Source organism: Melopsittacus undulatus, chromosome 8 (genome assembly GCF_012275295.1).
Source record: "Melopsittacus undulatus isolate bMelUnd1 chromosome 8, bMelUnd1.mat.Z, whole genome shotgun sequence".
NCBI lineage: Eukaryota > Metazoa > Chordata > Aves > Psittaciformes > Psittaculidae > Melopsittacus > Melopsittacus undulatus.
The window spans coordinates 30,183,436-30,205,802 of NC_047534.1; the positions used below are offsets into that span (position 1 = coordinate 30,183,436).

General features: G+C 37.8%; 1 protein-coding gene across 1 annotated transcript in view; it reads left to right on the plus strand.

Moving 5' to 3' along the window:
• Nucleotides 1–711: 711 nt before the first annotated feature.
• The window catches only part of COL3A1 (collagen type III alpha 1 chain), a 50,187-nt gene continuing 28,531 nt past the window's right edge, over nucleotides 712–22,367 (plus strand). The window contains exons 1-4 of the mRNA XM_031045873.2: nucleotides 712–934; nucleotides 17,932–18,137; nucleotides 19,732–19,770; nucleotides 20,364–20,480. Of these exons, the coding sequence (XP_030901733.1) occupies nucleotides 856–934; nucleotides 17,932–18,137; nucleotides 19,732–19,770; nucleotides 20,364–20,480 (441 nt within the window). The 5' untranslated portion in view covers nucleotides 712–855. The remainder of the gene's footprint in view (nucleotides 935–17,931; nucleotides 18,138–19,731; nucleotides 19,771–20,363; nucleotides 20,481–22,367) is intronic.

Sequence of the window (22,367 nt, forward strand, 5' to 3'; positions counted from 1 at the left end):
AGTCCACTGTATCTTCTTGTTTGAGGAGCAAACAGTAAAGAAAATGGTGGTAATTGTTCTACATTCCTGTCAAGTGTCGTAATGACAGAATAAAACTGAATTATTTGAAAAGTTTTAGTTCGCACAATTGCTGCTTCTATTTGGGGTCTTATTTCTTCATGTATTTTTTTATGTTTGCTTTCTCCACAGATCATCCAAAATCATGGTGTGAGGCAGAGATAGTGAAAAAAGCACTGGAACAGAAGTGTTACAATTTTCAGGCCTCCTTTTCATCAACACTGACTGCTCATCAGCAGAAATATCCACTTCTGGGAATCTTTCAGTTTGTGCATCCACATCAGGTACTTACCTTTTATCTTTGTTAGGGAGCGCTAAGAATTAAAAATCCTCTTTGGGCTGTACCTATTGACTCTAATTAAAATGAGAAAATGCTTCACCACAGAGGCTTTACCACAGGACTTCTTTTTTTCACATGCATATATATCGCACGCAGCACACACTAACTGTTCACATACAGTTTCAGTGTGCGTTCTGTACACACACAAAAGTTCCAGATGTGCTGTGTATCTTGTTAGTTGACTTTGTTCTTCTGTAAAGCCAAGGGAAATATTAATCATTCATTTACTGTTAGGGGATGGGTCTTCTTCTCATGTTTCACTAAAGGGGGTGGAAAAGCAAAGTAAGCCAATTTTTTTCCTATTTAAGGCCAAAGCTGGGGAATGCTTGTGGCTGAGTTCTGTACATGGCCCGGTGCTGGAAGGGCAGGGAACAACCGATGTTGCTATTTTGAATAGATTTTTCTTCCCCCCCCCATTTTTATTTTTGCACAGAGAGTCTCATGTCTAATATTTAGACATGATGAGCTTTGTGCAAAAAGTAACTTTGCTCATTCTTGCCGTGTTTCAACCCTCAGTTATTTTGGCACAACAAGACGGTGAGTAATTCAAGCTTCTTATGATTTTATGTTTTTATTTTATTTTTATTTTCACCAACAATTTTAATAGCTTTTAAGAAATGTGTATTCACACATCTCACCAGAACACTCTTCCTTCACTAATTCAGCGGTCAGATATTTAATGTTAAAGCTGAAAGCTTCAGGAGTTTGCATTACCATCCCCAAACGTTTTTCTTCACTTTGTTTTCTTCTGTGATTACAAGGACTTCATAGCGCTGTCTGCTTTAGCTGCATTTATTCTTGTTCTTACTTGTTTCCTTATTACAGACAGCGGAGAGTTTTTAAGCTATTTCTTTTAACTCTTGGAGTACCATTTTAACTGTTTAACTCTGTGCTGCCGTGAAGTTATTTGTCACAAGCAATAAGTCTTTGCTTTCAGCTTTTTATTTGAAGTTCTCCTCTGTACTTGTGAGTTTTCCACTGGCAGTGTGGGGGTTTTTTAAACAATTTGCATGCAAAAAAAAAAAAAAACCAACCTTAAAATTCTAACCGGTTTTAATGAAACAGTTTTTAAGAGGGTATATGAAAATATGTCAGCGTATGGGACTTTTAGTTAGTCATAAAGCAGGAGGGTAAATTAATTCCCTCAGCTGCAATAGTTTGAATTGTGCATCTGCAGGCTGTTTCAGTCCCTCAGGAGACTGATTAGCAGCTGATCGTAATTGAGAGTCCGTGGGAGTATGTGTGTTTACAGAGAAAGGGAACACCAAAACCCAAATGTACATGGAATTTAGAGGAGGGAAAAAATACTTTGTATACAACAATTCAACTTAGAGTGAAGATAAGTTTGGTATGAGTATTTAAGTTAAACAGATTACATTCCACAAGTACAGCTGACCTTTTTTGGATGTGCTCTGTTTCTACTTGCCAGACACTTTAAACCAGAGCTTCCTTAAGATAACACATTTTCCTTTCTTGTAAATATAAAAGATCTTCAATGTATTTATTCCTGCATCAAGGCAATGAATAACTTTACAGATAACTTAGTAAGCAGCAGCCAAATAAACTGTAGTGCAGTAAAGGAAAGCCAAATGCTTTTAAAATAACACTCTACCCAACTCTACGGTACAAATCATGAAAACGATTACTTTAGCCATTTCATGGCAAATCTATCTGCTGCAGCATACCTGGAAAGGCACCTTTGCCAAGGAGGGTGACTGTGAGTCCACCAGCAGGCTGTTAGCAGTGGAGAAGTTTGAGCTCAGGGGGCTCTGTTCATGAGCAAATCAGGTAACGTCATCTGCAACAGCAGCATGCCCGAATACCAGCCTTTCTCATCCAGCAGCACAGACACAGGCTAAGCCTTGCAAGGGCTTAAAAAAAAAAAGAATAAAAAGCTGTTCTGTAGAAGAGAAACATAATACTCTGTGAACTGATGTTTTTCTGTTTCTGCTTTCCCAGTACATAAGTTGTTCCTTCAGTAATCCTCGGTGAAGAAAATGCTATAAAATTTGAGCAAATGTATGCTATAAGTTTTCTCTGCTTATAGCACAAATAACATAGTGCATATGATTAATATGCATTATGTATATTTTATATTTATATATAAATATATATATGTCCAGAGGAACAAGGACTATGGGACCAGCCAATATAAAAAGAAGAAACATCAGTTTTATTTCTCCCAGTAAACAAATCCCCTCTGAATGTCAGGTCTCTCACCCTCACTGTGGTAGTATCCCTGGACACTTATGAGGTGCAACAGATATTTGACTCAAGAAATGGTAAATTTTGGGTAGAAGAACAATACAGAAATGATATGTGAGGGAGTATTCTCATTTCTTTGCCACATTCCTGTTTCATGGTGTAGTAACATTTCCTTATTGGGCTAATTTCCATACTACTTATAGGGATGTGGTTTCACAGAGACACTGATAAAACACTAGTTATCTCTTGAAATATCTGACTCTGTCCTCTCTTTGGAATGCTCCTTTCCACATATTTGGATATGCTTTTCTCACAGAAAATAATAAATGAAGGAGTAGATTATTAGTATCACTAATTCACATGCAGGGCAGCAATGGACTGGGAAACCAAATTTTTCACAACTCGTAAGAGAATTTCCAGACACGCTAAAATGCTCCCTCTTGTCAAGAAAAATGTTTATATAGTTAGTATCAAATGTAAATCAATATAAAATTCTCCTTGGAAACGCCTGGCAGGTGACAAGACTTGGCAAGATATTAAGGAAACTACTCAGTATACACTAAGTTTAGGACAGTCAGATGGACCTCTGGGCTATGGGTTTCTTTTTCTTGCTGTAGTAACTAGGAAATACTAGGAGTATGCCCTCAGGCTGAACCTCTTCAAAAGCTCAGGAGCTGCATATTGTGGAACAAGGAATTTTCTGTGACTTCTGTCCTGGTAACCTACTAGGATGCTTTTAGACTGCATATGAAATCACCTTGACACAATTCAGGTTTCCTGATGTGTGTCAAATTAGCATAAGGTATTTGCAAGACATGACCGTTCAAGATAGAATGCCTCCTAGTGGCCGACATGAAATAAAGCTGGTGCTTCAGACATGACAGGTAATTCATATTCCAGCAATTTATATTCAGTTCCAGCATTTGAAGGCACTTTTACATTCTGCATATTAAACTAACAAAAAGTGTAAGAATTTTGAATGGTTCTTTAGGAAAGAAATCCATTCTCTACAGGCAACCAATTTGTGCAAGTATATGCTAGCCTTACACCCTACATCCATCCTATTTATCTTGAGTTTCTAGAGTCAATTAAGACAGCTAATTCCAGAAGACAGCATAAATTTTAGCATGTTAGCTAGATTAGAGGTACTTGGCAGATTCCACCAGCTACAAAGGGAGCACATGCACAGCCCTGCGCTCATTGGTGCCAAAAGGGAGGTCAGATGGATTTGGGCCTGTCTCAGCTAACATCTAAGATGGTTAACGGACATCTCAGTCACCTAAAGTGTGACGATTTCCATACATGCACTTCATAGTCCTTAAGGAACTTAACTGATCAAGAAAACTACTGTTCTAAAAACAGTATGAGAGTAGAGCCAGAAACCCTTCATTACTATTCCAATCATTGTTTTGCTCTAATGTAATTAGAGCATTTTCCTTGTAATGTAAATATTATCTTGGATGTTTGGTCAGGAAGCTGATTTCTGAGGTAATGACTGAATCCTGAAATATCTCTGAGAAGACTTATTGACCTTTCAAATTACTTTCAGTCACAAATTGCAGTTTTAAAATTAAATATGACCAGTCCATATAGGTTTCAGGACACAGAGAACTTTTTATGCTGAGCACCGACTTCTGATCCCCTAGAAAAGAAAGCTGATGTTTTAGGAAAACTTGTAAACACCTTGGTTTAGCCATTTTGCTTTCTTCTTTCATTAATTTATAAAGATTTGATAGATAATGAAGTAGACAGTTACTGCACAGATGCAGTGCATTTGTGAGACTGCCATTATTAACACTGAGATTATTAACACCTAGATGCAACAATGCACACAGGCATTCTTTGTTGATAAATTAACTAGTTTAAGGGTAATGACTATCCTTAATTAGTGAAAAGTTTTTTCCTCAAAGATTTTGGTAATACAGAAAAATCCCTCTCCAGAGTTTGGAAGGTAAAACCAGATGAAGTATGTCTGCATGCCAACAGATAATTACACCATCATCAGTAACCCAGGCTATGTGATGGTATGAAAGATCAGGAGTTTACTGCTGTTCGTCCATTTTTCGGCAGGCAAGGTTACACTTAGAAAAACTGCAACGTTCCTTTCTGGTCTGGAAAAGTCATGCTAAATGAAAGTCTGGGGAATCCACCCCCTCTAAACATTATATATATGTTCTTGGAAATATGACAAATTTCATAAAGACATTTTAAATCACACATCCCTGGAAGACATTAGCTTTAGGAAAATGAGACCATTACATATCCTTTCCATTATTTTCCACATTTGTTTTTGATTTGTGGCCAAATCTGCATAGATTGATTTTTTAAAAGAGGAGATGGAGTTGGAAACATCCACTCCATTATCACATGGGGAAGAAGGAGAGGTAGAAGGGTGTTGTCTCTGGCATGAATATTACTGTCAATGCCTCATTGTCATTATATTTGCTTCAGTCTTAGTGCTGCAGATTACAAGCAGATCCTGTTTCCTCTTCCAGCTTCTGCCAAAGTTTTGAGGTTTGAAATAGGCAGCCAGGTGTCACATGCAAAATCTTAGCTGATGCCAGCCTTATATAACAGATGTATTTGCTGGATGCTAGGTTTAATAGATCCCATTCAAGAGAAGGAAAGGAGGGAATTGCTATCACTTTTTGTTTCACAGACCAGCTGATAAACCAGACTGACATGGATCCATTAGTCATTGTTCCAGTTATGTGCTAATATTTTTCAAACCTTGTTTTAATCAGAATTGTGCAGAAAATGGAAAATACCTCACTTCATAATTAGGAAAGTATGCTGTAGGTCACTAATGGAAATTATTCAGTGTATCATTTAGCATTTTGGATTAAAAGCGATCTCCTCAGAGTTAAAAGGTGAAGCCTAATTGTAGGGGGAAACAAAGTGTGCTTTCCCAGGCCAGCGGGCACCGTGAAAATTATATTGCTTTTGATGTTTTTGTGGTAGGTTAGTAGTCTGGAGAAGAGCACAAGCCACAGCTGCAGCAAGAGGTGCAAATTTTGATTTGTTGGTTTGAAGTAATAATTCATCAAAACCCACAGAAGTGGAAATTAATGCAATGGTCATGTCCATTAATACTTCAGATTATGCTGGCCTTTAGTCATGCTCGTTTAAGAAACTAGGCAAAGTTCTTGGCTAAGAAAACAAAACCTGTTGGCCATGGCAAAGATGCTAACAAAATGGGGAGCGGGGAGGAGAGCACGTTGTGTTGAGGTAACTTTGTTAGATTCTCACATCATTGCAGAAATTCTAGGTGATGGACCAAAATTCAATTTATTTTTGGCAACACCCCAAAAAATAAAACTCATATTTGAAAAGTGTACATATAAAGCACAACCGTAAGAGTATTCTCCTTGTGGTAGGTTGGTGAATTGCACAAATTTAACATGGTTTAGGTTCAGTACCTTCCCCCCTGTACGTCTACAGTTTTGAAATGTTGTGATTTTGGATTCAAAAATAACCTTCAACCCCAAAAGGAACAAAAATTTTAGTGTTATCATTTTACTTGCTGCAATTCTTTACTAGCCTACCCCTACTTTGACATATTTATGATAATATACCTTGTGCAAAAGGAGAACTGGGCATATATGCAATTCCTTCTCCAGGAGTGGTGCAGAAAGTGGAAGTGTGTTTTGCTTCTATACCTTCAGGTCACAATGTTGAAGAGCACATGGATGGATGCAGAAGAATGCTACAGCACCTGGCCCTTAGCTTGCTGCCCATCTCCAACCTAGGGGATCTAATGGATTCCTTTTGGAGAGGAGGCTGTTTGGGGCTGTGTGGCTCATGGGGATGTTATCTTTGTTACAGAGATTCTGTATTGTGACTCACTGCATTTGGCTTCCCATGGTCATGCTATTACTCGATATCAGAGTCAGTACCCTGGTTTAGTTACTGCTGCAGGACAGCAACTCTTCCAAAGATTTTATTTCTTCCTTTGAATTTTTTAATTTGTACAGGTTTTGCGAAGCTTTACTGTCAGTTCTCTCTCCAGCTTCCCTGACAAGAAGTGTTTTGTCCCTGGAAAAATCTGTAAGGAATTCCCAGAGAATTTCCTGATCTTTCTCCATTCAGCACAGTCAGACACTTTGTGTTTCAGGGAAATTCCTGAAATTTATGTATAGGGACCAGGCCATTAATATTTCTCACATTGCCTTGAGACTCTATAAGAGTTTCAAAGATTAGCCCTCACCATGTTCCTGGCTGTGGCTAATGAACTGATTTCTGAATCTTTACAAGCAGTAAAAATTTATATATTACAAGAGTCAGTAAGTCTTCTGTAAGTATAATAGAGATAGAGATGTGTGTTTATCCTGTCTTAAACACTGGAAATGTGCAAGGAAGAATGAGTTCCAACATTGACTGTAGAGCAATTCATCTTTCATGCAGAGGCACAGTAAATGATATTTTTCTTTTACACTTTCAAGCAGTCTGTATTTTTTCTCATCTTGTACTTTGTAAAGAAGTTTCTCTCCATTTTGCTTTTAGAAAACCTATCCTACTTCCAACCACCACTTTTATTTATTTATTTTCGCTCTAGAGACAATCTTCTTGTTTCCAAGCTTGTGAAGTGGAAGCCTCTGCCTGTTTCATGTCAAAATGACAATGGAAAACATGATATAACCCCCTCCAACAACAACCATTTGTTGGCTTTAGTTTGGATAAACTTAATCTCTGGGACTTCTGGCTTTGTTTAGTTTAGCAGAGGAGATTCTTTTCAGATTAGCTAAGAGACTACTTCCATTTTCCCTGATTTACATCAGGGAATCATCCCTTTTTATATTACTAATTTACTATTTACTAAATTCCCTAATTACTAAATTAGGAAATCATCCCTAATTTACATTAATCATCCCTTCATTTAAACATGAACTATCAGAATGAGAGTGAAAACGGCACCTCCTGTAACAGTGTCTGCACATTTTCTTTGCTTTAATTCCCACAAGTACTCCATGAAGAGGTGTATGCCAGGGAAGAGAAAGCATGCACAAAATATTAAACAGCAAGAATGTAATGTTCATGATGGAAAGATATATATTTAAAAGCTGAACATATTTTGTTATTTTGAAAGCCTCAGCCTTCTCTTACAGCTAAAGAAGCACCCATATGACTCTCAAGAAATGGGGATGTGACTTGTAGTTTTAAGACTACCTGAGTTTGTACCAGGATGGCCTTCAGTATAACACAAAGCTATCCATAGACACAGGAAACCCATCCCTTTCTGCAGCTGGTGTCTCTTCCAGTCACTGTGAATTCCATCTTGGAGGGTGGCACAGACACTTCTCCTATCCTGCCAGGCAGCAAAAATTTCCTTCCATGTGCAAAACCTCTGTGGGCTGCAATTGTGCCTTCAGGCTCTGCTTTAGCTCCAGCCCCAGCACTGTGAAGGGCAGCAGAATCACAGGAACATCCTGTGCACGTTTGCGGCAGTAGATACGAAAGAATGATCTGTGTCTGGAACTGACTTCCCACAGCAATTTAACACTGCCAGTTCTTGGAAAACTTCTGGATATAATTAGTTCCCACTGCAATTCCCTGCAGTTCACACCCAGTGAGCAGTGGGTGTCTGCTGCAAATATCTGTTTTCTTTTATTCTTTCCCTTTGTGCTTCTTCTCCTTTCACTTTCTTTTAGGAAAAGAGACAAGAGCAAAATTGCAGTTCCTTTTTCAAACAGACATGAGAGAAACAGTTGCTCACCCAAACAAAGTTAATGGAAAATATAGGAAGCATCGCTCATTGCTCCTTTGATGTTCAGTGTAATATCCACTCTGAGCATCAAAGGAGAATGAACTACATCCCCCATGCTTTCCTTCAGCTATAAGCAGTGAAAATAGAATTCATATTATCTCAGAAAAACACTTCTATGTTCATAAGAGGCTCTCTTTAAAAAATTACATTTTTTTTCTCTGTTTGGCTTTAAATCTACTGTATGGTGTTGGCCTGTTTTCCTACAGAGCAGTAGTCATTCTGTGCCAGCTGTTTAAGAGAAGAATGTCCTAGAGAAAACAAACAATGGGCTGTGTAGTGGGAATTGCAAATCTTTGAAAAGAGCAATTGAAATCTGCTCAGACATTTTGAAGATTCTTTGCATATTATTCAAAGGCTGTTGGTGGCTTAGTCATTGGCAGGGTGGTCCTCTTTGTTGATCCCTCTTTTTTTGTATGAACAGAATAGCATAAATATGGAGGTAGGGGGAGGGAAAAAGCGAGAAGAGAGGCATACAAGTCCAACTGATTCTTCTCCTGTTAGTGCAGCTGAAGAAAGAGTGTTGTAAATTTATTTCAGTGAAGAATCAAAAAAAAAAGTAGAGAGCCTCTGCAGTTATAAGGTGTCCTGTGTCTCAGGCTCTTCCACTCGTACCTTTTAAGGGGTCCAGCACATAAACTCCGGTTCTAGCCCTCTTCTGCTACACAGCACTGTTTACTCTCACTCTGTGTGAGCAGGCATTGTTGCTGCACAGAGCAGGGAGAGCTAAATGTGTGCCAGGCTTCAGGCTGCCACTTCAGTAGCAATGACTATGACCTCTGATATTAATAAAAAGTCAGCTCTGTGTTTGAAGGCTCTTCAGCTGACCAGAAGTGTGGATTTTCAGCTGATGAGGGAATTGGTTAGGAAGATCCTTAGCTCTTCACACTTGAAAAATAGGCATAAAACTTGATGCTTAAAAGTGGCCCCAAAATTAAGAAAATTGTCATTTGTACCCTGAGAAAACCCTCACAATACTGATTTAGGTAGCCTTAGGAAAGTGAAAATAAGAACATTGTATCCCGTGTACAAATAGCCATTTAATATCCTCTATGAGGCAGATAAAGAAGAATTTCAAATACTGCCATCTGTATCCAACAAACTGTCCAAAATGGATGTAGGGTGAATTAGTATAAATTGGAGTAAGTAATGAATAAGTACAAACAGATACAAGCAGATGCAACTAGGTTAATGATACTTTATGCACTCAATCTCCCTTGCCCCCAGCCTTCTGAATTACAAGTATCTTTCATTTATTGGCAGCCAAAGATGCAATTCTTTTCTTTAGACAAGATGCCAGAGTTCATTCATCCATCACTGGAATATGGAATACAAGAATCACTCCCTTCATTTACTTCCAACTTCTGAAATTACAGAGAAATCAATAAAATAGTGTGGGGAATTACATTATCGTAGAATTTGAGCCCCTGCTGCTGTTTTCATCTCTGGTGTAAAATCACTATGGCCATGGGGATATGCTGGGGCTGACATCGTCCAATGCGTCTGAAAATATAAATGATATTATCATATGTACTATATTACATTGTTAGATTTCCCATCTGTTTCAGCCTCAGGAGAGAAGCATTGAATCAAGCTGATTTCTTCCAAGGCAAAACACACAAACAGTATTGCATAAAGCTGTTAGCCCTCTCAATAAGCAAAGGGGAAAGAGAAGATCATGTCCCACTTGAAACTTTAGTGACCTGATAAAAATTGTTTTAATTACAAAGTTAGGCAATGAAAAACAAATATCATGCTTCCTCCCCCCCACCCACCAGAGCCTTTGGGTTTTATCTTGAGAGATGCTTAAAGTATCATGAATAAAGTATTTACAGTAAGTGTTTTACAGGAGGTGCTATGTAAAGCAAGCTGTAACAGTTATCAGTTTCCAGTGGTTCCCTTTCACTTAGCAGCTCAGAAGCTGAATCTCACTTTCATGGTGCTTTGGATCTGTCAGAGAGGTTGTACAGTCTGGGAAACCTGCTTGTGCACAATGACTTTTCCAGTCTTTCTTTATTCATGCCAGGACAGACCTACTGCAAGAAATGTTGCAAAGAACCCTCCAGTATTATAAACTACTCCTTGTCCTAGGGAAAATCAGAAATGGCAGAAGTATGTTTTTGAGATATACTCTGGGGGTATTTTTTTTTTTTTCAAGTTCTGGAAAAATGTTGTACTGGATTTTGGTAAATTTTTCGACTTCATTGATATTAGTAATGTTGAGCTTGAAGCTATCACTTTTCTTTAGAATTACATTAGGCCAGCTTCTTATGGAATAAAATTAGAAGTATACATATGTTCAAGTGTTCAAAATTAAGATTACCTAGATACTTGGACTCTGAATGTAGAAGTTTGTATTGACTGCCTACGGAGTAGGCAAGGTATATGTTTAAAGAAACTAATAAATCAATAAAACCATAAGTAGTCACATAAGACCTGGAATTTATGTCAGTTACTGCTTGGTTTAAGACACCAGTCTTGCTGACATTTGGCATAATTCACTCTAAAGACAAGACACATTAAAATCAGATTACTGCAGAGTAGTGAGAATTTGTGCCAGCATTACAACTAAATAGCCACCAAAAAAAAGCAATTGCAGATTGCTGCTTACTTTTAGAGTGACACCAAATGGCACAAAAGTTGATGTGCCAAAAAATATTGTAGTAACTGAGAGGATGGAAAAATCTCATAGGTGTTTTACCAACAGTTGGAAGAGTGACTGAAAAAAATGTGCAAAGACCAGTAAAATCAAGGGGATTCTGATCAGGCAGTGTTCACCCTTAATCAGGATGGAATAATACACATTCTGCAAAGTATAGCAAAAGAGGTCCATTGCTGCTAAAAAGACAGGGGTATAAATATAACTGAGTTACAGAGTCGACTTGTTGAGAGAGGACTTTGGAGAGGAAATCCCAGAATAACGTCTCATTATAGATGGTCATTCAGGAATATCTTCCTCCCTTACAAAGAAAACCCAAACAATTTAGGCCATGATGTTGTCAGGGAATAGCTAACAACAAAAGGAGTATAACTATCTCCTGCATCTATAAGATGTTTTTCTGTGTTTAGAGACAGGTATAACAATTTTCCGGGCAGCCTCAAAGGAAGTAGCAAGGTGATATACATATAGTAATCTGCTCTACACTGCCCTTTGTATGACTCAGTTTGAAGTCACTGTTCTGCCAAAGACAACCCCATCAACTAAACAAACAAAAACCCCTCCTTGCACTTTGTTTTCCTATTAGCTGTTTTGAAAGAAGAAAACTTTTCTTCCATTGTTTTTCATGCTCGACACCAGCTGAAGCTAGTGGGGCTGTTGTGTAACAATACTGCTGATGGGGTATCACTGGTCCCCATTTCAAAGCAATGCTTATGGGGCTGGGTGACCTTTAAAAGTTGCATGAAGAGCATAATTCAAGGATGTCAACATGCATGCCTGAATAGAACAATCTGTGAAACATAAATATTGAGGCAGAACAATGTGACAGCTTCAGCCACTTTAGACCAACCTTTGAGAAGAGCAATAGCCCTCTGAAGATAAAGGAGAAAAACTAGAGTTCTTTCATAAGTCACTCTTTGAAAGATTAGGAGAAACCCAGTAATCTTCAAAGAAAATAGAGACATTTTGTGTTTTACTTGGTAGCAAATATGCCATAAAGTAATTTTTATAATCTTGATATTTCTAAGATTTCTAAAAGCTGCAGAATGGTTGCAGCATTTGGAGCCTATAAAGACAAATGGAACAAGCAATGATTTGTTTAAAATGCAAACACTCGTTTGTACCAGTGCTGGTCTGATTTCTTGGGTGTGTGTGTTCCATTTTGTAATCTGAAAGACAGGTTGGGAAGGTCTAAGCGCAAGGACAGTTTGGTTATATGACATAATGATAATTTGCCTGAGAATCCAACATCTATACATTTCTAGTGAAACAGTGTATGTCTCCTTTCTGCAATACCTCTGACAGACAAGTGCAGTATTATGATTAACCAGCATTCTTTTTTGATGCTTTCCCTTTCTTGCACTATGGTTGAATAAAGAGGAAAACATCTGGGACTGGAGCAGTGGCAGAACTGTTTAAACACCAGCTTTTTTGGCAGACAAGCATCCCTAGAAGTAAGAAAGCTCTGGTTTCAGAGTGAAAGCACAGGATGTAGCGATCCTTTTCTGGTTATAAAACTCGGGAAATCTGTGAACCTTTCATTCATAATCCTTTTCCATTCCACCCAATAGCAGTTCTTCCTTCTAAAGGACGTGGACCAGGAAAGGATTTTTAAGATGGACCTGCTCTGATTTTTCATAGCCTGAGTTTAAGTGTTTTATCAAAGTTTCATTCCTGCTACCTCCAGTCAAATGGAGGGTGAGCCTTACAAAATATTGCATCACTACCATTAAATATGCAAATTTCTAACAGATAAGTACACCCTAATTGGCCCTCATGCGCCATGTGAATGGATTCAGTTAGCTGGTTAAGACAATTCCAGCTGAGAGAATGTCTGTAGCCCCTATAGTTGAAAAAAAAATAATCTTATTAAACAATTTATTTTCTTATATTTCTGCCTCTTTTCCTGACTCCTTTCTGAAACTGACACTCTCAGTACTCGGCACTTACCTGACAGGAGAACATGTTGACAAACCAGGCCATTCTGGCACAGCAAGCCACTTAGTTCATTATGAGTCTCTCTGTTTCCATTACTGACCACGGGATGGAACATGTTTGATTTTCTTATAAATACCATCATAACACCAGACAGGGAGCCCAAACCATTTGCTTTGAGGCAGACGCTGTGGCATTCTTTTCTGCTCAGTAAATGGAAAGCTGCTATGCAGCAGATGCTGAGATGGATTCCTCTCTCTACTCCAGTGCAGGAGAGGATTAGAGCGTTTCCATTGAAAAAGAACAATATATCTCCTAAACAGTGCTGGATGTGTTTGTTATAGAAGAAATTTAAATACACATTTTGAAGTAGTCGTCCCATAAAGCAAACCACCAAAACCTGGTCAGAGTAAGGAAGCACAGGCTTTGTACAATTAAAAATCCACAAAAAGTGACAGATAGACCCTTCTATATATAGTCAGAGTTAGAGGCCAGGGGCTCCTTCATCTCAGTGCTTTAGCCTTTGCCAGATTCACTTCAAATAACAGCAAAATCTGTTTGTTAGACTCATTGTGTTTGTGATCAGATTCTCACAGATCAAAGCTCCTCGGTTTTGTTCCCCAAGCTACCATCCAGTGGCTGCTGGAGGGTAGTGAATCACCTCATGTGGACTATTGCCCTTTCTGAGACAGAACCAGACAAGTTCAAGATGTTCTTTAATTTCTAAACACTTAGTCATATCTCTGCAAATGGGATATATAAGTCTGCTACTAAGACAATAGCTGGATATTTGCTTTCTCCAAAGTGGAAAAGCTGTGGTTTTTGAGGATACTATTAGGAGATTTTTTCCCTTTTGCCATATAAATGTAGTTGTCATGATCATGGCACTTGCACAAATACAAAGCCAAAAGTAACTATAAAACAGATCATCTTCTCAGGTCGTAGCACTAGATAACAAATTCCCATTCACCTCTCTGGGAATCAGGATTATGATCCATATGGCATCTGTCACCCTTCAGGCCTACCACAATCATATTTGTTTTCCCCTGTGCACATCTGGGCTCTTTTTATGTACCACACAGGTCCATTGGGACTAAATGGGGATTTTCCTTTCAGCTTTTGCTATTCATCTGCTTACATACGGCTGCTACTTAGAAAAACATTACATTATTGGTCTTCCTTACATACGGCTACTTAGAAAATATGAAAGAATTAAAAATTGGCATATGACAAAGCTTATGTTGCCTTTTCTTCTTTTTCTCACTTTTTAAGCTGGCCCAGGGAAACACTACTCACAGCAAAATCTTCAAAAATGTGAATGCTCAGTAAACAGCATAAATGCAAAGTTAGTCAGGCTTTCAAATATAGTTTTGTACAAAATCTCCAACTAACCTTTGCAGTAACTGCAGAGAAGTGAAGTGTTGTATAGCTAAAATATTTAGGGCTTTGGGAAGAATAATAAGATTTTGCATTGCCATAGATTAATACTGTTGAGTTCTAATATATTTTTAAATCTTAAGCTAATATATATGTTTAGGGAACAATAAGAAAAGCTGGCTAAGGCAAGTATGTGACTGTTTTACCGCAAGTGTAGAAGTAGTTAAGTCAGCTTTTTATAACCTTGTTATTTCTGTATGTTACTTGCCAGTGCTTTAGCACAAATCAGCTTTCCTTTTCCAAAGGATTTTGGAGCTAGCAGTTAATCTTTACAAGAAATGCAAAATGCATTATGTCATAACATGCTGACACAGATCTACATCTGAGCACAGAGGGGGTGTCTTGAACAGACTAAGTCTTCCCAGATGTACGTTTCCTTTGGAAACCTATTTAATACTTTCATTCTGCCAAAGGCCACAGTGATTTTCATTGCAGCTCCCCTAGCTTATTTCTTAAGTCATCTAACAATGTCCAGAAAGTTAGAAGCAAATATAAATGTCATTATATCCATATGCCTTCAATTTTTTGTTTCTTTTCCTTCTGTTAAATAATGCCATCTACTGTAGAATAATTGAATGACAACCTTTTACAAATGCAGAGAAATCCACTTTATTTTCTTATCACTGTAAAATTATGTCAGTCATTTTGTGACACATTCCAAATTCCCATTATTTTCATCAATATTGTTGACTAAAATGTGGAAAGGTGAATATTTCCAGTGTGAAAAATTGGTGACTGAGAAAAACCTCTCTTTAAGAAAACGGCAGCTCTCTTGAAAAAAATCTTTTGTAACCAGCATGTCAAAAATATGGGAAAGATGGCACTTTTTTGCTTTCTATTCAAGGACCTGTACTTGTAAGTTTAAGTCAGCAAGAATACATCTTTGGAAATAACAAACAAACAAACACAAAAGAAAAAACAACAAAAAAACCCAACAACCAAACCAAATCAATGAAAATTAAGTACGGATGAAGAAAAAATTGATATGAAAGTTCAAATTCTTGGATATAAATTTACTAGTGAATAAGAAAATTGCTGTCTTAAACACATAGCTAAAAACAAATTGTGGTTTTGAAAGCATACAAAAGTGCTGAGAGATGAAAATGTGAATTTTAAAAATAATAAAACACATGGGTACAGAAGTGTGTACACTATGCAATTTTTTATATGTATATGCAGTTTATATAACTGGACATTACATATGCACACTGTATTATGTTCTTTCAGATCTATATCATGGTATTTTTATTTAATATTTATGTATAAACTATGTTTTGCCCTAAACTAAAGAAAAATCATCTCTTACTTTCCTCATTACATTTGTCAATGAGAAGGATGTTTTAATCTGCAGAGCTAGGAAGTACTTAAGTGGAATTACAGCTAAGTATATATAGCTCTTGGGTGAAGTGGATCTATGCCCACCTGTGTTCCCCAGGGTGTATCCAACCAGCTCCTTTTAAAAGGATAACAAGCTCTTTGGTGGTATTCTGCCTCCCATAGTATACTGCTGTTGAGGTCTTCCTCTGTACCATGAACCACTTATACAGTGAGCTACTCAGCTTTTGTTAATTCAGGTTTTTCCATGTGTTGTTAGAGAGACTACAAACAAGGTTTCATTTTTAATGCTGCACTTGCACATTTTTGAGGCTTTCTGCATCTTGTTGTTCTAATCAAACTGGTGATAAAAACCAACTCTTAACTATAAGACAGTCAATGTTTTGCTGTTTGCTTCTTTTAAAACAGAAGTGCAGAAATAACCTAAGTTGGTGTATGGAAAAAGCCTGTAGTAGGGTTGATACTGGGAAAAGAAACCTCCTGTACCAAACAGTGCCCTGCTCTGAGACTCCCACTCTGGTTCTCTGCAGAGTGAGCCAGGAGGTCTTGGCTGTATCCTCCATTGCTCTTCCAGAGCTCATAAGAGGAGGTGATGTATTTCATGGGTTCAGATGAAAAAGGTTAACATGGATGAGAAAAAGCTGCTCAGTGAGACACTGCGAAGGGATAGAGTCTGAAAATATAAGCTTAGTCGTGTACATAGCAATAAAGAAGGTGAACTGTTCAGGTACAAAAGGCAAGAGGATTTAGGGAAGATGAAAAGGAAGGTTACATGTTATGGGGAAAATGAAACTGAATAGAGAATAAAGGGACTGAAGCAGAAGCAGAATGAGAAGAAACACATCCAAGTGTGTACATTGCCAAATAGCATGGGTGCGGGTATGGAAAAAGATACCCACAAATGCAGAGAGAAAGTTAAACAAAGAATGTGAAGAGAACAAGGAGACCAATGTGCTAATGCAGTAGTGGAAAAGAGAAAAAACATGATGAAAGATGCCTCATGGGAAAAAAAGAAAAAAGTACTGCATTATAAATTTGGACTCAGCTTTGTACTACATAATTATGACCATTACAACTCTTTGATGGTATTCAGAATTTTCTGTCTGCAGCCAGTGGCAATTTTAATGTCAGGGCTTTGAATTACATTTTTTGGTATTTTTTCTCTGTTTGAAGGGTGATGTGTAGTCAGTAACGTATTTGATATTACATTTTTAAGGACAATGTAGGTATACAGATAGCCCTTTCACCATAATTTTTTGTTTGTAAACTTAATTATTTTAAATTATTAATGGAAATAAAATCTTATTCCATTACTTAATATATTCACTAATACTTATATTTGCAATCTGAGACTTCCAATAATTTCTACAGACTTACAAGGAGGTTGTCTAAATTTGTAGTGTTACCTTCATATTGGTTTCTTAAACTTTCTGGATGTTGTTTTTCTGATAAAATCCAAACCAACAATTTAATGCTTGAAGCTGGTTTTCACCAGTATCTTCAAATTCATTATCTACAACAAATTTAATCAGTAGAATATCTGTAGGAAGAAATTCACAAATCCATGAGTATTACAGATGAACAATGCTTTTTCTGAATATGCAGACCCTTGTAGCATTTGAATTGGGCAGATGACACAATAATTGCAAACCATTTGGGCATTTAATGTGAACATTCTTTTACATCTATCACATAGCTGGCTTTCAAAAACCCTTTGAAAACACTTGGTGCTAGCTCTTGATGCAAGATGCTAGCAACAAGAGTGCATGCTGGACAGATGGCTTATTCTGCATCCATGTGCAAGTGATCATGTTGGCACATGGGGCCAATGATACACTTGTTTGAGAGATCTGGCATGTTTTCATTTTAGCTGCAGCAGAGAATTCAATTCCTAATTACACAGTAATTCAGTTTGACATTAAAATTACTGAAGACAGAAAATTATCACAGATTTAATTGGGCTTTGGATCAGCTCCAGGATGTTTCCATTGATGTCTATTTATAGACTCAGAGGAGACTGCAATTAATGTAAGAGATCCTCCCAGTGCCTGAGGAGAAGCATTTTGCCTTTTACTTCACATGCGTAAACCATATTACAGTAGAAAGTAAAACAGAATATCCAACAGCTTTCATGTTAATACAGCTTTTATTTGGAAAACACATTTGAAATCTAATTGAAAACTATTTTGTCTGTATTTCTAGTTGCAGGATGTACCCATCTTGGGCAGGTTTATGCTGACAGGGATGTCTGGAAACCAGAGCCATGCCAAATCTGTGTGTGCGACTCAGGATCTGTTCTCTGTGATGACATCATCTGTGATGATCAAGAGCTGGACTGTCCCAACCCAGAAATTCCCTTTGGAGAGTGCTGTCCAGTTTGCCCACAAACAACACCTCAACCTACAAGAGTAAGTTTGTTCTCAATGGTGTCACATTGATTTTGCCACCTTCTTGATCCATGTCAATGTCATTGTCATTTAGATGCTCTTAAACACTTTTAAATGTTAAGCTTACTACTTTCTGACTGTAGACAAATACTTAGAATGGGCAAATTTTGCCAAAACAAATCTAAAAAAAACAGCTTGAACTTTCAGTTTTATAATTTTTGTTAAATTCAATAATAATTCTCTATTCTGTTGGGTACCAGATCTGATAAAATACTTTTTAGTAATTTGGGCTATGCAGCTGAAAGCATGGAGTCCTTCAACCCAGTTTTCTGGAGACAACAGGCACAGATGACTAGTAGAAAGGGATAGAGGGCATCAGTTAGCCATTACATTTTTAATTTTATGGAGAAGCATAGGAATAATGCAAACAGCTTATTTGTGGACTGCATGTTCAATCTATATCCATGAAACTAATGCCAACAGGGAGTTCAACTTAGACAGTTTTCACAGGATACTGCAAATCTGCATTTATCAACTCAATTCTACGTTATCTGAGAATAAATTTCCTTTTGCAGAATTATTGCTGACTTAATGCCCACTAAAGAAAAGGTGATTCAAGCGCTACATCCCTAATTTATCACATCTTGTTTATAGACACCAACATTATGTAAATCAGTTGCATCAACTTAAATCCAGGAAAAATCAAGACTGCTAGTGCATTCAAGTCCTCTGCCTAAACCCTTTCAGTAAGTGAGCCAGCTATAATGAGCTCTAAGGTTACCTGAGCATTTCATCCTTGTTTAAGATCCATGAGATTCTGTTAAAGTACATAGATTTCTACAGGCAGATTGAAGATTCTTATCCAGAAAATAAAAGACTGAAAGAGACGTGTGTACGGAAAAGAAAGGGAGATTTGTTGCTGAGCTCTAAAGTATGTCTACTTAAACACGAAGTGTCATATACAAATACATCACCTAGTGTTAGTTGCCCCATGTTAGTGAAACTGTACTGCATCCACAATTACCTGAGCTATTTCACTGAACAGTTTTAAAGGTGTAAACAAATGATACACGCAAGCATGCTGGAGACATGCTCAGTGTGCTAGAGGCACAGCTCCCTCTCTTGTTGAGTCTAGAGACTTTTATTAGTTCTGTGGTTCCAGATACTAAAGGACATGTGTTACTTCCTACTGCCTCTGTGTTTGGTATGTAAGAGTTTGGTCAGCCCACTGGAAGCTGTCCTGTTGACTTTGGATAGTATATTGGGAAATGCCACCTTGAAAGCTGCTACACCTAGCAGCTGAATACATAAAAACTACTCTGAACTACTGAGAATCCAGATAGTGATGCGTAATTGGATTATTAATTGAAAAATAAATAAATAGAAAGAGTAAATCTGACAAATTAAAATTAGCTGCATTATCACGCTTTAACATGCTGGACTGAGAAGGATACAAGAAAAGTGTCACTTACAGCTTTCCACAGTGGACTTCTATCCCCATCAGACACAATGGCAAAGCCCTGCTGAGTTCAGAAGTGCCACATTTTTGCCTAGAGAAGTGTTGGTTTCATTTTTATTTTCTTTCTTATTTTAATTCCATTTCCTTTCTTTCCAGACTCCTGGAGTAATTAGCCGAGGCCCCAAAGGAGACCCTGTAAGTGTAGTCTTTTCCAAGGAAACTAACAAAATCAAGAGCAAATTCCTATAGTTCTATATATCCCATTCAAGCTGCTGAGATACCCAGCTTTCACTGATGTCAGCACTATCTGCAGGACTGTGCCACAAAGTTATTTTGAAGTAGCTCTTTAGCTTCAGTAAGACTCTTAGAAAATTAAACTGGAAAAAGAGAGAGTTTAGACCAAAGTAATTTGGACTAACTTTAGAGAGAGCTTAGTCCATACTTTTTGTTGTTGTTGTTATATTTCTTCTCAGTAGGGAAAAAAAATAAAATCTATGGACTCTACTTATCAGTATTGATTTTAGATTTAGGAATTGATCTGTTTAATACTTTTAGTGTATTTGATCAGCTGCAGTAGTGCTCCAGCAACTACAAAGTGTTTTCCATGTGTAAGTTTTGTCTACTGCCTGTCTTTCTTAAACGTTCAGTTGTGGCCTTAGTTATATTTAATAGAGAAAGTTACCTACCACTATTGCACAGACTTAGTTACAAATGGAAGGATTTGTCCTGTGATACCCTTTCAGTTGGAGTCAAGTGCCAATGTTTGTATGTGCTCTGTGTCTTTGCAGGGTTCTCCTGGAGCTCCAGGCAGAAATGGTGCCCCTGGCCCACCAGGAGCGCCAGGGAGTCCTGGTGCTCCTGGCCCCCCTGGGATCTGCCAGTCGTGTCCCAGTATAAGTGGAGGCGTAAGTCATTGCATTCACCTTCTACCTTGTTGCCCATAAGCATACAAAGCAATACTGTAGGTATCTATCCCCTCCACCTTCATGCATATTTTGCTTTCAGTGGCATCTATCTCTTGTTTGTGCCTTTGAAAAAAACAGCTGAGTGGTAGGTGGTGTTTTCTTGGATTTGGGCTTTGTCCACAAAATTTGTCTGGAGTGCAATTAAATCTCTGCCTCACCTTATTTTTTAAAATCTTCTGAAGCAAGATCTGAGGAAGGACTTACCTCGTTCAGAAATAACCTGACAAGAAAGAAAGTGTGTAGGAGGAAAGATGCCCCCTCAACCTTAATAGTTAGGGAACTCTCTTACTTTCCTATGGTTTATCGAATGCATGTTTAATAAAGAAATATTTCTGGGAGACTAGACTGAAACACAGGTCGTCTTCTTGCAGGGAAGTACCTTGTAAGTGCTGATTGTCATGCTCCCTCATTATTTCTGACCCACTTGAATTCTCTTCTGAAGAGTTAGGCAGAGTAAGCAAGAGAGCTGATTTTAACTAAAAGTTCTGTGCGGTTGGATTTGTTAAGGGAGCTGAGTCACAGCTAACACTTTTTGTCTCCTATCCAATGGAGCAAGCCTAGCTTTACAAGATGAGGTTGCTTTAGCACAAAACTGCTAAAAATCGTATGTTAAAACAATTGCTACTTTTGAATATAGACCAATGTTTATAGCTTCCATGTATGCTTCCCACTCCCAGGTAAGCCAAAAACTGAGGAGAGATGTCTTGCTTTAATTAATTCTGAAAGAGTTTGCATCTAAAGGACTAAGCTTCTGGAAGAGGTACCCATGGGGTCAGTTAACCAGTCTCAATAGATGTCACAATAATATACCAAGAGACCTACTGGTTTTGGGTTGGCAGATGCAGACAAAGGAGAGGGTGATAGGCTGAATTAGTCTCCCATTCTAATGATGCATAAAAGATGTGTGGCTGAATCCTGATGAAAGGGTGCTCCAGTAGCACAGGAGTCTTCATGTTCCTGGTCAGCAATGGGACTGGGGCGACAGTGGTTTGGGTTATCAGGCAGAATATGTATTCAGCTTTTCCTGCTCAACCAATTATATGCCATGAACACATAAACTGTGTTAATGCCATATTATTCAACTGAGTTTGCTAGTATCTGCATAATAAAATCAACGTATTAGGAGGCTTACATGGGAATTCCTTGAAAAACTAACTGTAGAATTTACAGTTTTCCTTTTCTAAGCAGTATTTTATGTAAATGGGTGTGTCAAAGGTGCTATCTGCTCTCAGGCCCACAGAACACGTGCCTTAGACTGGAGTTTTCACTTGTTTCAAGAAAAATTGTCCAAAGCATTGAGGCTTGGCTGATTAGGCTCAAAATTGATGATTGTATTTGAATTATTTGGAATTACATAGTGAATGGGAAGGGAGAAAGGGAAAGGTGGGAAATGGCATTAGGAAAAAAGTGTAAAACTCAGTTTTCTAAGATGTGTAAGTTCCCACACATGAGGTAAACAAAATTATTTGTAATTCAGCCAAGGACAGATATACACATAGGTAAGAAATTTTTTTTGCTACAAATACTCTGAAATGAGACATTCATTAGTCACAAGTAAAAGAAAATAGGAAAACAATAATAAAGTGTTATAGTCTTTAGTGCAACAGAAGATACTTCTTCAGAAAAGAGACTAATAAAGAAAATGGGGGAAAAGCTTAATTAAAAGGAGTCAAACAAGAATAAGAGGAGAGGGGATGGTAATTTTTTTGTTTCAGCTGAGGCCCAGCTGCCAAGATTAAAACAGGATGCATACAATGTGGGGAGATAACATCACCATGACCTCGAAAAAAAGCTATTGGCTGGGTTTCTCTTGTGGATTATTTACAT